Source organism: Capsicum annuum, chromosome 5 (genome assembly GCF_002878395.1).
Source record: "Capsicum annuum cultivar UCD-10X-F1 chromosome 5, UCD10Xv1.1, whole genome shotgun sequence".
NCBI lineage: Eukaryota > Viridiplantae > Streptophyta > Magnoliopsida > Solanales > Solanaceae > Capsicum > Capsicum annuum.
In genome coordinates, this window is record NC_061115.1 from 23,896,313 (window position 1) to 23,916,630 (window position 20,318).

General features: G+C 35.2%; 1 protein-coding gene across 1 annotated transcript; it reads right to left on the reverse strand.

Moving 5' to 3' along the window:
* Positions 1-12,290: 12,290 nt before the first annotated feature.
* On the reverse strand, positions 12,291-13,139 carry LOC107871668. Its single transcript, XM_016718581.2, has one exon. The coding sequence runs from the start codon at positions 13,137-13,139 to the stop codon at positions 12,291-12,293; it is 849 nt and encodes a 282-aa protein (XP_016574067.2).
* Positions 13,140-20,318: the final 7,179 nt, after the last annotated feature.

A 20,318-nucleotide genomic window follows, 5' to 3' on the forward strand; every position in this document is an offset into this window, starting at 1 on the left:
AGTTAAAAGATGTCTCCTAAAAGAAAAGAAACTGAAAGTAGATTAACTTCTGACCACCCAACAAAAAAGGATAGAGTATAGATAGATTTGGACACACTTTCTAAACAATCTCAGTCAGGAAAAAATGAAGCTGAGGAAAGTGATAACTCCTTCTCACCAATGGGGCGTGAATCAATATCAAAATCCCAGCATTATCCTATCAAAACCATTAGTATGAATCGATTTCGAGTTGCGATGCCGATAGATATCCCTAAGAAAGTAACTAGTGATCTTGTCCTTAAATGTCAATTGGAGAAACATTTTGATGAACTTAGGAGTATTATGAAGAATGAAAACATAGATGAACTTCTTAACAAGAGCTGCTTTGTATACTTTCTTAAACTGCTTAAGGACTGCACTCCCCGTTTCCCAATGGGCATGGTATATGGTCTTCTTAAGCATAGGATCAAGTACGCAGGGGGTGATAAAGATTCGAAGGAGGGAAAAAAAATATGGATGAAATCTGGATCAACTACTATGGCATGCCAGTTTGTTTTGGATTGAAAGAGTTTGCCACGACAATGGGCTTTAGATGTGATCGTCCAGAAGAACCTCTCATCAAGGAAACACCCCACAAAGGGTCCAACAAATGCAAGGGGAAAAAAGTTGGGTTGTTGTGCATTGTTGGACGTAGCTACAAAGTGGATAGTTTGATGGTAGATCACGAGGATAAAAACATACCAAAGCACTATAGGGAGAAATTGTGCTTAGTTTGGTTTGTCCATTTCGTTTTATTGTTAAGAAACGTCAGGAAAGTCATAGAAAATGATTTGTTGGCACTCACTGATGATTTTAAGAAATTCAATGGTTATCCCTGGAGATATGACAACTACTACTTGACTGTCGAATATTTACTGACAAAGCTATCCCCAAATATGATCATATTATACGGTTTTTCTTGGGCTTTCATGGTAAAATTGATCACTATTTTTATTCATCCATTAATTTATATTGACTATAGTTATTATGACTTTGTTTGCATGCTTCCTATTTACATTTTTTAAGGCTTGGGCATGTGAAGCCATTCCTCCCCTCTGAAAGCAGTTCAAGGATTAATCAGAATCGAAGGATCCTTAGGTAGTTGGATGCAAAGGGTAGCAAAACAAATATTAATAAGGCTGATCTTTTTAACCCTCTGGATGATGTAGTACGTCTTCTTTCAAATAAAATAATTTGCCTCAAAGAAAGATATTGAAATAGATGTGTCATTTATTGCGATAGATAGGTCGTCTATTGCAACAGATTACCTATCAACTGCAACTAGTGCAATAGATGGGTACTCTATTATGACAGACAATCCATATTTCACAACATATTAACCATCTATTGCTTTGGTTCTTTGAACCTAACTCAACAGATTACCCATCTACTGTAAATTATGCAACAGATGGGTAATTTGATGCAATATATTATCAATTTGTTGTGACATACAGATCAGCTATTCCGATAGCTAGATCATTTGTTACATAAGTTGGCTGTGTTAATATGTAAACCAACTGACTGCAAATTATTATTATATGATTTAAATGCCTTTTATCTTTTTTATATGTTATACATCCTTGGATCATGCCTACTGAGCATGAGTTGTGGATGACTTCTTTTACTACTGTAGGTCTTATTGATACAAAAGCAGACCCTATGGTGGAGTTAATAAAAAAAGAATTGGCTGGAGCAACAACCATAAGAAGAAAATTTAGGCAAGGTTAGCCTAATGTTGAAGCTTTTCATGACCAACCTACTATAACAGATCCGGGTGCTTCTTTTGGGGGTATTGCTGGTGGAGTTATTGATGATGGTGGCAGCCATCCTGATGCTGTTGCTGTTGCCAGTCATAATTATGAGCATGTTGGTGCTTAGAAAAATAAATACGATTGAAAACACCCTTTACATAGGTCTCTCTCACCACTACACTCCCTCCCAGCCTTACAGTGGTCCCTCTCACCCTCTCTACCCTATGTTCTCATTGCAAATGCAAAATGTGCAAGGACAGAGAGGATAAACTCCTTGAAAAACTAGAGGCTATTGCTGAAGCTGCCAAAGAGTTGAAATATAAGAAGGTTGTCATATTATCCAAGAATGTGAGGGATCCATACACTCCTAAAGTGAAGGTTAGGAGGAAGAGAAGAAATATTAGACAAATACTCTCTAATCAAAAATCCAAAAAATTGTAACTCCTCCCGCTCCAAAAGTTGTTAAAGTTCAGGGGCCGCTGAAGAAGGTGGACATATACGTGGCACTTGGCGACGAGGAGAAAGAGAAACTAGAAAAAATCATGACTACAAGACGAAACCTCCACAAGGTTACACCATGCATTCATTTGACGCCCAAGACTTCATGAGTAGACAAATATGCGTGAGTGGTTGGACAATGTAAGTTTACTTTTACTAACATAGCCTTCCAATCTACTCCATGAAGAAGAAGCTATGCAACAAATGTGTAATCTGTTGCGACAGCTGGATATTCTGTTGCAACATAATACACATCTGTTGCATAACTTTATTAGCTGGGTAATCTATGTACTGATTCAGAGAACCCTCTGCAACAGAATCTTTCCATTGTGTTTTTCTTCTTTATAATTACTAACCTATTTAAAAATTATCTTCTTATACCACAGTATGTTGATGAAATTCTCTGCCTCATGCGGGGCAAGCAATTAGCATACCCAGATGCTTATGATACTGCCGATAGGATAATGAACCTCAATTTCTATAATAATTTCAAGTATAGGTACGATGATCTCCATAGGCGAGCTGGTTCTTATGTCTGGAGATTTGATAAGTTAGTTTCTTTGTTTGAATGGGATGAAGACATGATTAAATATGTTAGAGGGAAGAGGCCATATCCACACGACAAGAGCTAGGCCAAAGCAAAGAGAATCCTTGCAGTCATGAATGTGGAAGTCAAATATTTTCTCGCTGTTGAGATACTACGTGAAGAGGGAAAGATTAAGGTTTATGACTACAACTTACTTTTCTTCAATTAGGACACATTTTTAACCCATGTGCAACTACTCTTGAAGTTGTTCCCCAAGTTATTGACGCAGAGTAAGCTGATGGATCATTTAGCAGTGGAAGTCTTGATGAAGGAATCATGAGATTTTGAAGGTCAAAATAAGAACATCCACCTCCAAAAAATAAAATCGGTGCAGCTTACGAGCCGTACTCGCTTGCATACATCGAGTGTTTGCTTACCGGGATAGAAATGACCGGTATATGCGATGCCGTTGTGGGAAAGATGTAAGAAGTCTGGGCTTATGGGGTACTAACTAAATGGTTGGGGACCGTGTATAAAGAATAATATGTACAAAAATATATATGAACACAATAACAATTTTTTATTTCAAGCTATATTTTACACGTAGTGGCAATAATTTTTATGTCTGGCAAAAGTTGAATTTTTATAATGCAATAGATTTTCTATCTGTTGTAACAGATATAACACCTGTTGTGATAGATTGATTATATGTTGAAATAGGTTGGTCATCTGTAGCATTATGCATATGTTTCCCAGTCTGTCTATCGCAATAGATATATAATTTGTTGCAACATATATCTATCTGTTGCAACTGATAGGTAATCTGTTGGAATAAATCAAAAAAGTAGAAAGACCTGTTATATAATTTCTAGTAGATGCCCTAACTAATTGGTTGGAGCCCATGTATAAAGAAGAATATGTACAAAGACAGAGACGAGCATGATAATAATTTTTTATTTCAAGTCACTTCACTTTACACATAGTGATAATTTTTAGTTTGGCGAAAGTTGAATTTTTATAATTCAATAAATTGTCTATCTGTTGTAATAGATATAATACCTGTTGTGACAGATTGATTATCTGTTGGAATAGGTTGGTCATCTGTTTCATTATGAAGATGTTTCCCAATCTGTCTGTTGTAATAGATATACAATCTGTTGTAACATATATTCTATCTGTATAACTCATAGGTAATTTGTTAGAACAAATTAAAAAAAGTAGGAAGACCCATTATATAATTTCCAGCAGATAACCTACATGTTGCAACATATGTCTAAATCTGTTCGATAAGATATGTCGTCTGTTGCAGCAGATGTATTATCTATTGTGATATTTGAATATAGTATTCCATTTCAATTAACATGTTCAAAACTAAGGATTAAACTATATTCATATAAAATAAATCTAAGCCTTCGAAAATTATATGAAATAACTCAACAAATAAATGAAATATAAAAAAATTATTATGGGTACAAATGATCTACTCTACAAATAAATCAACAAGTTAAACTAAGGAGGATAGGTTATTACATTGACAGACTCAAGCTGTAAAGATCTACTCAATATGGACAAGTTGTTCTTCATCTGGTGCTACGAAATCCGGCTTTGGTCATCATGGATCTTTAATGTCTCTTGCGTACGATTTCTAAGCTTTTGCTTCTTCGTATTTCCATAAAAGAGAAGCACATTTTTTGTGGAGTAATCCAACATCAATTTCATCATTTGGTACTTGTAATTCATCTCTCTGATACTCGGCGTAAGCATCAACAAAAAGACCGCAACCTCTGTATTTAGAAAAAAACAGATAGTCCATATCTTGCATTTCATGTAAGCGTTGTGAAATTTATGAAATGAATCTAAATTATGACATCCAATGGTTTGTTGATCAATTTCTTCAACATATTGTACATCAAATGGATTACCCATTTTATCCCGCTATGCTTCAATCATCAATCAATCAGTATGAACATTTTGGTCCAAAAAGTCACCCATATCAAGGTAAGTAGATAATATTTTGGCCAGCTTTTGTATCTCAGACGATGGCTCAGAATGTCTCCTTCGCAACATCGAGTCATAAACTTGGATGCGCCTCTCTTTTAGAACGATGACAGCCAACATCCGATGGAATTCATCACCATAATTGATTGGGATGTACACTTCGTTGAACAAATTCCAAGGTAAGCCAGTTGAAATGTTAAAACCTTTGATGTTGATTAAGCATTCCTTATTTTGGAAAACTTTCAGCTGTTGTTGACAATACCTATCGTAGGCATTATTGATGTAAACTTTGTACAAATAATTGCCTGTCATGTATCTGTATTGTTCTTGTGCTTGCAACTTGGCCTTTTTTCGGTAGTAGTAAAAATGACATCGATGTTCTGCACATATTATCAAATATTTTAGATTACGTGATAAAAAAATTAATACGCAGATACAATTAAATAAAGTATTAATTAATAGTAATATGTATGACATTTAAACCTCATCATTCCAGCAAGTTTGGAGCTGTGACATCAAATAGAACCAATTCTTTATTTCGGGATGTGCAACAATAAAGTCAAACATATCAAAACCAAGACTCTATTCGTTCACTTTATAGTGTTCATCATTTTATTTTCTACATGATGATTTATGTGTTAATGTCATGTTCTTACAACAAGAATTGTATAAATCAATATCTTTAAAATTGATTTATGTACCTGCCGGCATAATGCTTTAATAGCCCATCGACAATCCATTCTGAATAGTCGTTATCAACTTTTGTTAGTTTTTTGGAGCCTAGTCTGAGATGTTGAACCCTTCAAACTGGTAATTCTTCCGTTCTCCCAAACTGACAGGCTCCACTTTTTCTTCTTCTTTAGAAGCAGTTGATGGATAATCAACTGTGATATTATGCTCTTTAGCAGAAGATTCTACTGGACATCCACCTGGAAAGTTAAAATTATCAATGCTAATTACAGATATCCCATCTGTTGTAATAGATTGTCTATCTGTTGCAATAGATGAGTCTTATGTTGTAACATATGAATCATCTATTAGGACAAATTCGAACAGGTGACCTATCTGTTGCAACATAAGACTCATCTGTTTGTAGAAATTAAAACAGTATGAAAACCTATTTGATTTGCTCAAACAGATGGACATATATTACAACAGATAATGCATCTGATGCAATAGATTAAACAACAGTTATAATAGATGCATCTATCTATTTGATAATTTTCTGCAGATGTATCATCTTTTGAAATAGATGTGTGCCTATTTTTTTGTTGGAACAAATGATATACATTCACCTTCTTCAGCTCATGCTGCTCTCCTGTGACCCTTATACATTAAACAACAGTGCAAGACAAAGACAAAGGCATTACAATTTTGCTTTTTTCATACTTGATATTGCCTTGAAAATATCTTTCCTTCTCCTCTTAGCCACCTTGATCTCTAGTGGAGTGTAAGGATATAAAATCCTCTTTTATGGAATGACACTCCTTTTAGATGTCATTTTCTTTACAGAAGCAGTTAGTACATTAATAGGATTAATCACTCCATTATGTTTCGTCTTGCAGTCTTGACATTTGTATGCAGAACATTTGCTAGATGTGGTAAATTTTGGAAAAAAATCTTTATAACCAGTATGATCATAATCATAATGGCTCGTTGTTTCAACAACTATAAGAGGAGCATCATTAGCCCCAACAGAAGCACCACTACCACTACCACTACCATCATCAACAACAACAAGCCCACCCTTCAAAATTATTTTTCTTGTGATGGTTGTTGCTCCAAATAATTCCATTTTTATTCTATCAACAACCTTAGGGTCCGATAAAGTTTACACAGACCGTACAGTAAGAAAAAATGGCATCTTCAACTCTCGATTTGTCGAAACAAGTCATAGATGGATAATCTAAAATAAATTAGTACATATATTAGAATGATGAAGAAATCATTTAAATTAATCATTAATTAAAACAAAACTTGATTAGAATTAGACTTATTGCTTCCTTCGGGGGATTGAAAAGATAATTTTTTTTATATTTTTATCAGTTTTGGTCGACAACCATCTCAGGAATCTTGGACAAAAAACGTTTTCCTGGTAGTTCACTTGTTGTCTCAAATAAGGAATGACTTCAAATGCCCAAGCCTATAATATAACACTAATAAATCAAAAGTATTATTGAATAAAAAAATAAATTATATCATAATAAAAGAAATATTTATCATGAAAGCCCATGGAAAGCCATAAAAGTTGGCATCTTGGCGTTAACGGAGTCAACAAATATTTGACAGTAATTTTGAAGCTTTCATAACCCCAAGGATAAAGGAGTCAACAAAATGCATGCACTACCACAACTTAAGAAAGAACAACCCCAAGATTTAGAATTAGCTACTCATAGATAAAAGGGATAAGACTATACCAAAGTTATCATTGACTTCATCCATGAGAAATAGAGACAATGTAGTTCCACACTTGGGGTTTCAATAATTCTTCAATGGAAAATCACTAACATATATTTTTCATTCAAGCTTAGTACAAAATTCTCAAAAGATGAAAAACTAGATGCTAAGTTGAGAAAAGAGAAGCTAAAAAGCTAAGAGAGATGCTATGCTCAAAAGATGGAGGATAGGTCTTGAAAAATAAGCTAAAATTCTCTTTTTGAATTTCCACTCTACATTTGATGTAAATTAAAAAACTGTCACCTTGCTCTTGATCTGCTTGAGCAGATCCAAAGCGGATGGAGAGAAAATGGCTAGCAGCTCCAAAACAGATGTGAAACAGATGACTCTTTTCCTTCATATTTGGCGTGTTGATGACTTGAATGACTTGTCCATCTTACCTTTTTTCTTTTACCTACATAAATGAGCATTAAGTAAGAGAGTACCATCAAATCAATGGGAAAGCATGATAATTTAGGCTTAAAAGGTGATAGCAAGTCGTCAAATTGACGACTTATCAACCCCCAAACTTAAACTATTGCTTGTCCTCAAGCAACCCAGAATAATTCAATGAGTTAGGGTATTTAACTCAAATCCACCTAGAATAAAGCTATACCAAAGGAATAATCTAACAAAGCTTTACTAACACTTTCCACACATGTCATAACAACAAGTAAATCAAAACTTTTCAATAAGCACATATTTATGAAGCAAGGATAGAAGTTTGTATCAAATGAACTTTTCAAATCACAAAACATCTTAAGATAAGACAAAAAATCATCAACGATTGTCTCAATATTTACAATGCAACTTACTTCACTCATTTATCCAAATCAATAGTAAACATCACCCTCTACCCAAAAAGTTCCGATGCTGCTCACATGCAAGAGTTAGCTCCACACACCAAAGACATTTTAATTTTTAAGGGATCTCAAATAAAGAAATAATTCACACTCACTCTTGCAAAGAAATTCAAGAACATCGAATAGAATCATAGGCTTTCCCTTTGTGTTTTTCGCAACTAATATAAACTGACTTAGTTTGGAATCACCAAGGTCTTGCGGGTCAAGATGAGGGTTTAACGTGCGGGAAGGAATATATATGGATCAGGTGACTAAGGACCTACTTCAATGAAATCGCTCAATCCTTTCTACCCCCAAAATTTTCAAACCACCCACCTTATTCTTTTTTAAATCATTTCCCATATTTTCCTAACTTTTTGTTTAACATTTACCAAACCATTCAAAGTCACCATTTTCTTTATTTCACTTATTGACTTTTTCAAGAGATTTTCTATCTATAAGTATTTTTTAGGCCCTCACTCATCCAATTTTTTTTTAAGTTCTATAGGCTAGGCTATTTAACTTTATCAGCAAGCACATTTCTTGTGTTTTTAGCACATGTCTTGACAACTTTACATACACCTTTCTTATCTTTTCTTTAACCATCTTCTCCTAAATACACAATCCCCCAAACTTAGGTTTTTGCCTATAATCCATTATTTAGAATCATGCAACGCATAAAAGGAGGTTAAGTGTCAAAAGAGATATTTTCAAAAGGGTTTAGGTGTTTTAGCATGGTTATCATTACAACAAGAAAGAAAGAAGGGCAAAAAGGTTAAAATGGGTTAACTAGGGAACAATGATAAAGTGGAAATTTGGCTATGTGACGGGTCAAAAATGGTCTTGGGTTATCCTCCAAACAAAGATTTCCTAGAATTTTGCTTTGAATACACTCGGGGTAAGTTCTAGACTACACATATGCACAAGAATTATTCAATAAGCTCACCACTCATAGCATCGTACTCATAGGGCAAAAAGTTAGTCTCTCAACCAATTTTAGTAGTTTGATCTTCATAAGTTACTCCGAGTCAATGACTCATACTTGTAAAAAGAGAGCCAAAAATTGAGTATAATAGTCTCACTCAAAAGAAAATTCAAGACATCCTAGATCTGGCAACTATATCTTCAATTTTTCTCAAAAACATTTCATTCCTTGCCAATGACATCTTGGAAGTATTTTCAAATTTTTTCTTCTTCCTAGTTAACTAAAATGACTAGATACTTCACCTAAGGATGTCGTCTCGTTATCCCTCATGGACGAATCATTCACTTGGTTCGACAAAAAAACTAAACTAAAGTAAAAATAAAAGATCAAAAGAAAGAGAAAATAAAAATTGCTTCTTAGGAAAGAACCGAGTTTCGAACAAAACCCTTGGAGTTTATTAGACACACATATATAAAAGGAGACAAGAGAAATGCGCACAATTGGATACCACATTTAAATTAAGTGCATGACACAAATTAAAAAAAATTACAATATTTGACATCATTATCAAAATGCCCGACAAGGGCTCGTCCAAGGCAATGTTAATAATAATAATAAAGTGAACAAAAATATAACAAAATATAGTGTGTACACACAAACATCAAAGATATAACATAGAGTATGTCCATACAATATTTCCAACCAAACGCCATAAAGGAAAATAGTGGGTACCGATCATAAAAAAAATCATAAAATTGTCCCACCCCCCACTAAAGATATTGAATTATCCCCAATGCAAAAGTAAAAGAGACTAGAAGAGGGTAGAGACTCCCTATGGCGCACTAGGCACTCAGATCCCTATTGGTGAATGATTTCACTATCTCAATAGGAGCTTCGCCAAACTGGGATCCTCTCATCGAGTCTGCTATAAAGGGTGACTCATCATCATGTTGAGTGCTAGAACTATCCCCAATCATTCGTGCATGCTCCTCATCCATGGATAATTGAAAGGCGAGCTTAACCTGATAAGTCGTCAATTTGACAACTTTCTAGCACCTTTTAAGCCTAAATTATTATGCTTTCCCATTAATTTGATCGTACTCTCTTACTTAATTCTCATTTATATAGGTAATATGGGCAAGTCATTCAAGTCATCAAGAAGCCAAATGTGAAGGAAAAGAGTCATCCGCTTCACATCTACTTTGGAGTTGCTAGCCATCTACGCTTTATCTGCTCTCCATCTGCTTCGAGACATAATCAACGACTACTAAGATATATTTATTACCATATGAGCTCATAAAGGGACCCATGAAGTCGATCCCCTACACATCAAATAGTTCAACCTCGAGATTAGGCTTGAGAGGCATCTCATGCTTCCTCGAAACACCACCTTGCATTTGACATTGAGGACATATTTTGACTAACTCGTAAGCATTTCTATAAAGGGTAGGCCAATAGTATCCACTTTGAAGAACCTTAGCCGCTGTTCGGATCCCACCATGATGACCACCTAATGGAGAGGAGTGACACGCCTCAAGAATATCTCTCATTTCTACCTCCATAATACACCAACGAATTACACTATCCGCACACTCCCTAAATAAGAATGGTTTATCCCAAAAATACATTTTCAAATAAAATAGGAACCATTATTTTATAATGATTTACTCGTCAGAAAGCGCCCCGCTCACAATATAGTTAGCATAATAAGCATACCAAGTTGTAATGCTCCCCAAAAGTGACATAACTAGCTCATTGGGGAAGGTGTCATCAATATCAATCTCACTAAACTTATCATGATTAGATTCAAGGTGGGAAAGGTGGTCGGCTACTTGATTCTCACACCCCTTTCGATCTTTTACTTCAAAATCAAACTCTTGCAAGAGCAATATCCACCTAATCAATCAAAGTTTTGCCTCTTTCTTTGCCATAAGAAATCTAAGAGAAGAGAGTCCGTGTGCACAATCACTTTTGTGCCCAAATAGGCCCAAAACTTTCGAAAGCATATACCACTGCTAACAACTCTTGTTCCGTAATCGTATAATTATGTTGAGCATCATTCAACGTCTTTCTTGCATAGTAAATTGGGTGGAGCAAATTCTCTTTTCTTTGGACCAAAACTGCACCTAGAGCAACACCACTTACATCACATATTAATTCAAAGGGCAATGACCAATTCGGAGCTACTATAATAGGAGACGACATAAGGAGTTCCTTGAGACAGTTGAAAGCCTTTACACAACCATCATCAAATTTAAATTTTTCCTACTTTTCAAGAAGCTTGCACAAAGGATGAGCGATCTTCGAGAAATCCTTAATGAAATATCGATAGAACCCGGTATGACCAAGAAAACTTCTAACCCTATTCATAAAGATCAGTGTGGGTGACTTAGCAATTACCTCAACTTTTGCTTGATCTACTTAGATGCCCTTTTCCAAAATTTTGTGGCCTAGAACAATGCCTTCCTTGACCATGAAGTGACATTTTTCCCTATTCAAAACAAGATTAGTCTCCACACATTGTTCAAGGACTTTACTTAAGTGAGCAAGGCAAGAATCAAATGAATCCCCAATCATGAAAAAGCCATCCATGAAAACCACCATTGTATCCTCTACGATATTGGCAAAAATGGACAACATGCATCGTTGGAACATGGCCGACACATTGCATAACTCAAAGGGCATGCGCTTGAAAGAAAATGTGCCATAGGGACATATGAAAGTAGTCTTTTCTTGGTTTTTCGTGGCGATGCAAATTTTATTATACCCCGAGCAACCATCAAGGAAGCAATACCAATCTCGACCGACAAGTCTATCCAATATTTGGTCTATAAAGGGCAAGGGAAAGTGGTCTTTCTTGGTCCACGAGTTCAATTTCTAATAATCCATACACACTCTCCAACCCGTGATCGAGCGCATAGGTGCAAGATCATTATTCTTATTCGGGACCATCGTTATGCCGCCCTTCTTAGGAACACATTAGACCAGACTCACCCATGTGCTATTTGAAATTAGGTAAACAACTCCCGCATCAAGCCACTTAATAATTTCCTTCTTGACCACCTCTTGCATCGGTTGATTTAGTCTCCTTTGGTGTTCCACACTGGAACATGATCAACATTTAGCTTGATTTTATGAGAACAAATTCTGGGAGAAATGCCTATAATATACGCAATAGTCCATCCGATAACAAGAATGAACTTTTTCACAATTGATTTTAAGGCATCCACTTGACAAGGTTCAAGATCACCCGCTACAATGATTGGCAATGTATTATCCTCACCCAAAAAAACATATTAAAGATGGGATGGTAACGGCTTAAGTTCAAGTTGAGGTGGTTCAATAATAGATGGCTTGGCGGGTGGACTCTCACAATTTTTCAAATCAAGATCCAATTTGATCGGGTTCTTTGTGTAATATCCAAGACCCATCAATGAAGCTACCACCTCATCATATTCTTCAATAACCTCACTTCCGAAGTTCCATAATACACCCACCAAGGGGTCATTCATAATATCTATTTCAACAGTGTTAGTTGTCCCATCATCAACCATATCAATCACCAAAATAACTTGCAATTCCATAGGTTGCTTCATTGACTTACACACATTGAAGGATACTTCTTCATTGTTCACCCAAAATTTCATCTTCCCATATTCCACATCTACTAAGGCCCTTTTGGTAGCTAAGACTAGTCTACCAGGAATGATTAGGACCTTATGATCAATCTCACTATCAAGAATAACGAAATCGGTTGGAAAGATAGACCGGTCAACTTTCATCAAAATATCATACAACACACCCACAGGCTTTTTGATTAAACAATCGACCATTAGAAGCCTTATAGTGGTAGGCTTAGAAGCACCCAAGACTAACTTTTGAAACGTGGCAAATGGTATCAAATTAATACTTTCCCCAAGATCACACAACGGTTTTTCGAATTTATAGACCTCGATAATGCAAGAAATAGTGAATGCGCTTGGGTCTTCTTTCTTTACCACTATTGTGCTAGACATTATAGAACTACAGCTGTGGGTTACCTCAATTATTTCAAAATCCATGACTCGCTTCTTTGTAACCAAGTCCTTCATAAATTTAGCATACCCGAGCATTTTCTGTAAGGTTTCTAGCAAAGGAATATTCATCGATAAATTGCTAAACTTTGCAAGAAACTTCTTGAACTTGGTATCTTCACCCTTCTTCTTGAGCCTTTGTGGAAATGGGGGAGGAATTTTAATTTATGGCAATGGAACAATTGGAGTTTCATTCACTTTTGGAATATCATCATCAATCACCTTCGAAGTTTTCTCACTTTCAACATTTTCTTCAACTACCATTGGTTGTTCAACACTTGTCTCATTAGGCTTTGGATCATTATCAATTGGCTCTTATAGCCGCTTTCTCCTTGCATTGGCTTGTTCATTATTTGCATTTTTATTGGGGTCTTCACTAAGATCAACAACACCTTTACCAAGAGTCCGACCACTCCTAGTGACAATAGCCATGATATGAGCATCATTTTTAGGATTGACAACCATGTCACTAGGTAGTCCATTCTTTGGTCTTGCATTAAGTTGTGCTGAGATTTGGCCCAATTGAGTTTCAAGTTTCTTGATAAAGGTTGAGTGAGATGTCACCATTTGATTTAGTTGTGAAAGTCATCTTTTATCTCTCTCACCATCTTGTCAGTCTCCTCAACACCTATTAAAATCCGAGAAAGGACGTCTTCACTTTTGAGCTTATTCGGGTCAATGGAACTTGAATCTTTACCTTCTACCCAATCATGTAGAGGTATGTGCCAATCATAATCTATCTTATTATCTCTCAAATCCTGATCTCTATCACGATATCTATCACGCCAATCTAGATAATGATCTCTTTCCTTCCAACCTTGATTCCCACCTTGTCTTTGATAGGTAGGGTGGGAACCCTCCAATTGGTTTGACAAGAACCGAATTTCTTCATCAAGGGACTCCATTTCCTTATCATCATAAGCTTTAGCACTCTTAAAAGCAATGGCATTAACCACCTTAGGAGGAGATCCCATCGGATTCTTGGTGAGAAGATCAAGTTGCATCATTACTTTAGCCATATTTTCATCTCTTTCTTAATTTTTTTTTATTTTGTTCTTGAGTCACAAAAGATGCGGAGGGAGCCCCAGCAGCCACCTCGGTATCTATTGTGTGCCACCCTCTACTTTACTTGGCCACTTGATCTAATAAAGTTGATGCAATACCATACGACAATCTAACAAGAGAACCACCGGCCACATTATCGGCTACCATCTTGTTCAATTGATCCAATGCCTTATAGAAAATTTGAAGGAGCACTTTATTCGGAACCATGATTTGGGCATTGTATTAACTTGTTGTTGAATCGTTGCCAAGTCTCATATAATGGTTTGCCATTAAGTTGGCGAAAGATGATAATTTCATCCCTTAGTTGCAACATCTGAGAAGGGGAAAAGTATCATTCCAAGAATTTCTCCAAAATCCCAACCCATTAAGTGATAGACCCCGCGGGCAAAAACCGTAACCATAAGACCACTTATCCCATTAAAGAGAATGGGAAAAAATGCAACCAGATTGACTCTTGAGATGTGTGGGGCATGTCAAATGGAGAACACACCTCAATAAAATTCATCAAGTGTAGATTAGCATCCTCATGTGCTTGGCCTCCAAATAACCCTTTCATTTAAATCTAGTGAATCATCACGCTATTAACATGAAATACTCCATCTCCTTCCATCGGTGGAATACGAATGGCACTAGCTCGGCCCGCATCACCGAGGTATTCCTAATCCTCATGATACCCATCAATCGTCCTAGTATGACTACCGTATTCACTCATAGTATTGTGTATACTATTATGCATAACTAAGAAAGAACAAAAACACCAAATAATGTAAAATAAAACACTACAGCTAACCCAAAGTAATGACACTACATGAGTAAAAGTTATCTTTCACTCCTCAACAACGACGCCATTTTTGATAACGCTCAAATTACACTCTTGAAAGGGTGTAAGTGATCGTTGTCAATATAATAACCCAACTTAGGTAGGGTTCGAATCCACAAGGAGTGAAAGCATAGAATTTAAAACTCAAGAGTATTGATAGTCTACTAAAATATGAACCATAGTGTGAATAAAATAAACATAAATGTAAAATGGGGGATTTAGTTTGAACGTGTTTATAAATGATAACTACTTCAAACTTAGTGCACTATCTTGACGTTGAAAAATGCTAAGAGTGAATTTAATTGAGAATAAGCCTTGGGGTTATGCAATTCTAGGTGTGGGTTCATGAATGGATACTTGGCAATTTATTCAACTTTTATCTAAAAGTCATGGGTAGGCTAGATGTCAATGTATTGGTGTCAATCTTTCAATTACAACACCAAATTTCACAAATGGATTCTTTCGACTACCTCACAAGTGTGACAATTTGCCACATCTATTGCCTCAATTGACATTCTCATGTCTAACAGATATCATTAAATGAAATAAATCAAGTTATTGATTGCATTTATTCCTCACCCATGTCCCCTCTTTCAAGAATGACATGGGTTTTAGGGTGGTTGGGGTTTACAACCCCCAACTCTTAGTTAATTCATGAAATAAATGCAACACTCATCACAACTAACTAATTAGAAAAATAATGAGCTAAAATGCATGCACTACCACAACTTAAGAAAGAACAACCCCAATATTTAGAATTAGCTACTCATAGATAAAAGGGATAAGAATATACCAAAGTTATCATTGACTTCACCCATGAGAAATAGAGACAATGTAGTGCCACACTTGGGGTTTCAATAATTCTTCAATGGAAAATCACTAATATATATTTTTCATTCTAGCTTAGTACAAAATTCTCAAAAGATGAAAAGATAGATGCTAAGTTGAGAAGAGAGAAGCTAAAGAGCTAAGAGAGATGCTATGCTCAAAAGATGAAGGCTAGGTCTTGAAAAATGAGCTAAAATCCTCTTTTTAAACTTTCACTCTATTTTGATAAAAATTACAAAAATGGTACCTTACTCTTGGTCTGCTTGAGTGGATCTAAAGCAGATAGAGAGCAGATGGCTAGCAGCTCCAAAGCAAATGCGAAGAGGATGCGAAGCAGATGACACTTTTCCTTCACATTTGGCCTGTTGATGACTTGAATGACTTGCCCATCTTACCTTTTTACTTTTACCTACATAAATGAGAATTAAGTAAGAGAGTACCATCAAATCAATGGGAAAGTATGATAATTTAGGATTAAAAGGTGCTAGCAAGTAGTCACATTAATGAATTATCATATCACCTTTCAAAAAGAGAGTTGTCTTTGAAAGTGGGTCATCATACCATAGTGGATTCTCAATCACTTGGTATCCTTTAAGAGGGGCTACACTTCTATTATTCCAAGACACACTGCTATAAATTTCACCTTTATTAGTCGTGTCAACCTCAAACAAGAAATTATCATTTAAAACTCATTCCACTTCAAAATTCTCATGAAAAGAATAAGGAATGTGATCACAATTCAACGATTCATTATTTAGGTGCACTGACTTCGCATGACTATCTACATGACCAACTATATCTATGCCAGCACTAAATTAAGGTTTCTTAAGTTCATCACAAAACTCCTCATTTAGCGGGTAATCATTACACACGAGTTGATCAACACCAATATCGATTGTTTAATGAACTATCATTCAAAGTACATGTATCAACACTAAGTGGACACAAATTGATCTTACTAAAAGAATTAATTCGGTCATTAATAGGATCAACTAGTATATCCACATTCTCAACATGCCCATTATCAAAACATAAAAGAATCACATGACAATGTACTATAATTCAAGGCACAAGTGTCAACACTAGGTGGACACAAATTGATCTTACGAGAAGAATCAATTCAGTCATCGATAGGATCAACTAGTGTATGAACACTCTAAACAAACACATTCTAACTATGTGAAAAATAATCACTAAGCTCACATGAATATAAGCTACCACGTACACTCAGTTGGTTAATAGTCACACAATGATCTTTTACTTTCAACAAAGTATAAGATTTAGCTTTTTTTACCTTGTAGCTCACATGAATGACTATCCTCACCTTGGTTTTTATCAATGGAGCATAAATCTTTTTTTGGGAAAAATTTTAGTGCCTCATGATTCTTTATTGATCGAAGTGCCTCACTAGGATTGCTTCCAAGGATACCTACACAAAAATCATGACAACTAGAAAAGGAAGAGAGGTAACAACATTTTGTATAAGGTTGTAATAATCCTCTCACATCACTCCTCATAATCTATCCTTTTCTACTCTAGAGTTATCACATATCACACCCTTACTCCTCTCAATCATTTTTCTCTAAATTTTATTAGAGTTAGGACAAGTGCCAAGAATTCCCTGGGAAGGGTTTGGAGATCCCTTCACCTCTAACTTCCACTTTGGATTGCTAGGAGTAACCTTCATTTCATTTATCGTATCCTCTTCAAGCACATTACCACAAGGAATATCTTATTTTAATTTCTACTCGTTGAAGACCATTTGATACATCTTGTCAAGAATTATTAGCATGAAAGCATATAATTTATTCACCCTTAAAGGATCCTTAATTGAGAGTGGTTCATTTGTAACTTTTGTTTCATGAATTTGCCTCTTCTGGTCATACACTTCTTGAAATAATGAGTTTTCTCTATTTCTATGGCTCATTGATCCTCCACCCTTTCTCCAATACCATTACCATATGAAGAACTAATCATATTGGAATGATAATAAGAAGTACAAGTTCTTAAACCATAAGAAGTAGAAAATGTTCTATGACTAAGGTCCACACGATGTCTTCGAATTAGTTCTACCCACACATCTATACCTTCTCGACTAGGATAGTAAGTAGCACAAGATGAGGAAGGTAATTCATTTCCATGACTTTCCCTTCTATCACAATCCTCCTAAAAGAGTTCATAAGACATATGGGAGTAAGAATCGTACCTCATATCATACTCATCACCATGGTGTGTAATATGAGAACCCCCATACCCTTCAGCTTTATCATCATATTCATCATATGATACTTCTACTCTTTCATGTTCATCATAAGAGCCATAAGCTTCATACATCTCATATTCATCTCCGGTGTAGTAATTATCATCACCATGTCGATCGTAATCTCTTGGATCATCATATCTTTCATAGGATTCACCATCATACTCATGATCTTCGTTACTTTGCTCATAATCACTCAAAGAAACCTCATGAGGCTCATTATCACTATACTCATAGTTCATGTCGCTACAAGTATAGTCACTATTGACATCTCCACAATAATTTGAACTTGTGGATGACAGCCTCCCTTATATCACCTTTTATACCAAAACTTCACCATTCCACCTCCGCGTATCCAAGGACAATTTGGCCAAATCCCACCCTTATATAAGCTTCTTTAACATAAGATTCATCAATATTTTCACCCAAAATATAAGGTTTTCTCTTAATTTTTCTTAAGAACAAGAACAAGGGTTCAACTTGAAGACCCAAATCCAAGAGATTTCACCGTAGATCTTTAAGGAACTTTTAATTAAGGTATGCATAGTGTTTATTCATGGATTTCTTTCATCCATGAAGCCCATGAATCTTCTTTAAATTCTATATTATGATATTTACGTGGTGAATTAATTATGTTCATGTTGTTGTGGTTGTATGACTATCAAGATTGAATCTTCACCATGTTTTTATGAAACCAAGTTAGTATAGGGTTGAAATTCATGCAATAGAACTCAGATAGTTCTTCAGATTTTAGGACTGTCAGATACAGTCAATTCAGATATAGTACGAAACTCAGATAGTTCTATCAGATTTAGAACTGTCAGACACAGTCACCCATGTTATCAGTTATATTCAGATACAGTCATTCATGTTACCATCCATTTCATGTTATCAGTATTCAGATTCAGTAGTCATGTTATCAAAGTATTAGTTATAGTTACGTACTCATGCATGCATTCTCATGTTTATGTTAGATAGTCAGTTAGCATTATCCATGCATGTGAACCGTTGCATATAGTCTACCTCACATGTATACTCAGTACATTCCATTGTACTGACGCATTCACACTATGGTGCTTTCTTTTTATATTACACCATATGTTCAGAGACACGAGTTCCAGATCAGCAGTAGATTCTAGTTTCAGCGATCAGAGTCAGTAGTGAGTCCTCATCCTCCGAGGACATGATGATTTTCTTTTATCTCATTGATTAGTTTATTAGTCGGAGTTAGTTGGGGAAATGTCCCATCAACTCCTTATTCAGATTATTCATATAGTAGAGGCTTTCAGACTAGATGCAGACTAGATACAGACTATCATGTTTCAGAATTCAGTATTTCCAGTTTTTGTTTTGGGTATTCTATTACCCCATATAGATGTTACGTTATTCAGTTATGTTCATGATTGAACCTTATGGCCTTTCAGTGCATGTTTCCGCATTATTATGTTATCTTATGCAGTATACAGGTATAGATATCAGCTATGGGTTAGCTTGTGGTCCTTTGGGGTCATGAGCACCGTGTAGCATTTTGGTTCAGCAAATTGGATCATTACAAAGCTTCAATTCTTGTATCAAAACCGTGCCTATACCTACCTTGCTTAAAGCAGGTCGGGTTTATGGAAACGGATTGAATATTTAATTAAATATAAATGGGAAAAGGTACAAATATACCCTCGAACTTTGATAAATGGTACAAATATATCCTCCGTCATACTTTGGATACAAATATACCCTTACCGCTAATGAAAAGGTACAAATATAGCCTTACCACTAACGGCGGGACACATGTCACGATCGTGTTCCTCCATTAGTGATAAGGGTATATTTGTACCATTTATCAAAGTTCGAGGGTATATTTGTATCTTTTCCATTTTTATAATTTACTTTCTCCATTCCATATTTGGATCAATTTATTAAAAATAATTATTTTATATTAATTGTCCATTATACTAAATCAAAAAAAGCATTGATTAAATTATAAGTCATTTATGTATTAAACAATTAATAATATTTAATAAAAAATTAATTATATATTTTTATTTTTTAATAAATAAATATATATGTATATATATATATATATAATTTTACAAAGATTAATTAATTCGATAAATTAATAATAGTAATAACTAACTATTCTTTGATGACAATATTTTTACTTCAAACATGAGTCTGTTTTTGTAAAATGGGATGAATAGAGTACTCTTGTAAGGGCATAAAAAAAATAAACATGATAAATTAATGGATCGAATTGAGTAATCTTTGTGTGGTTTAATTATAT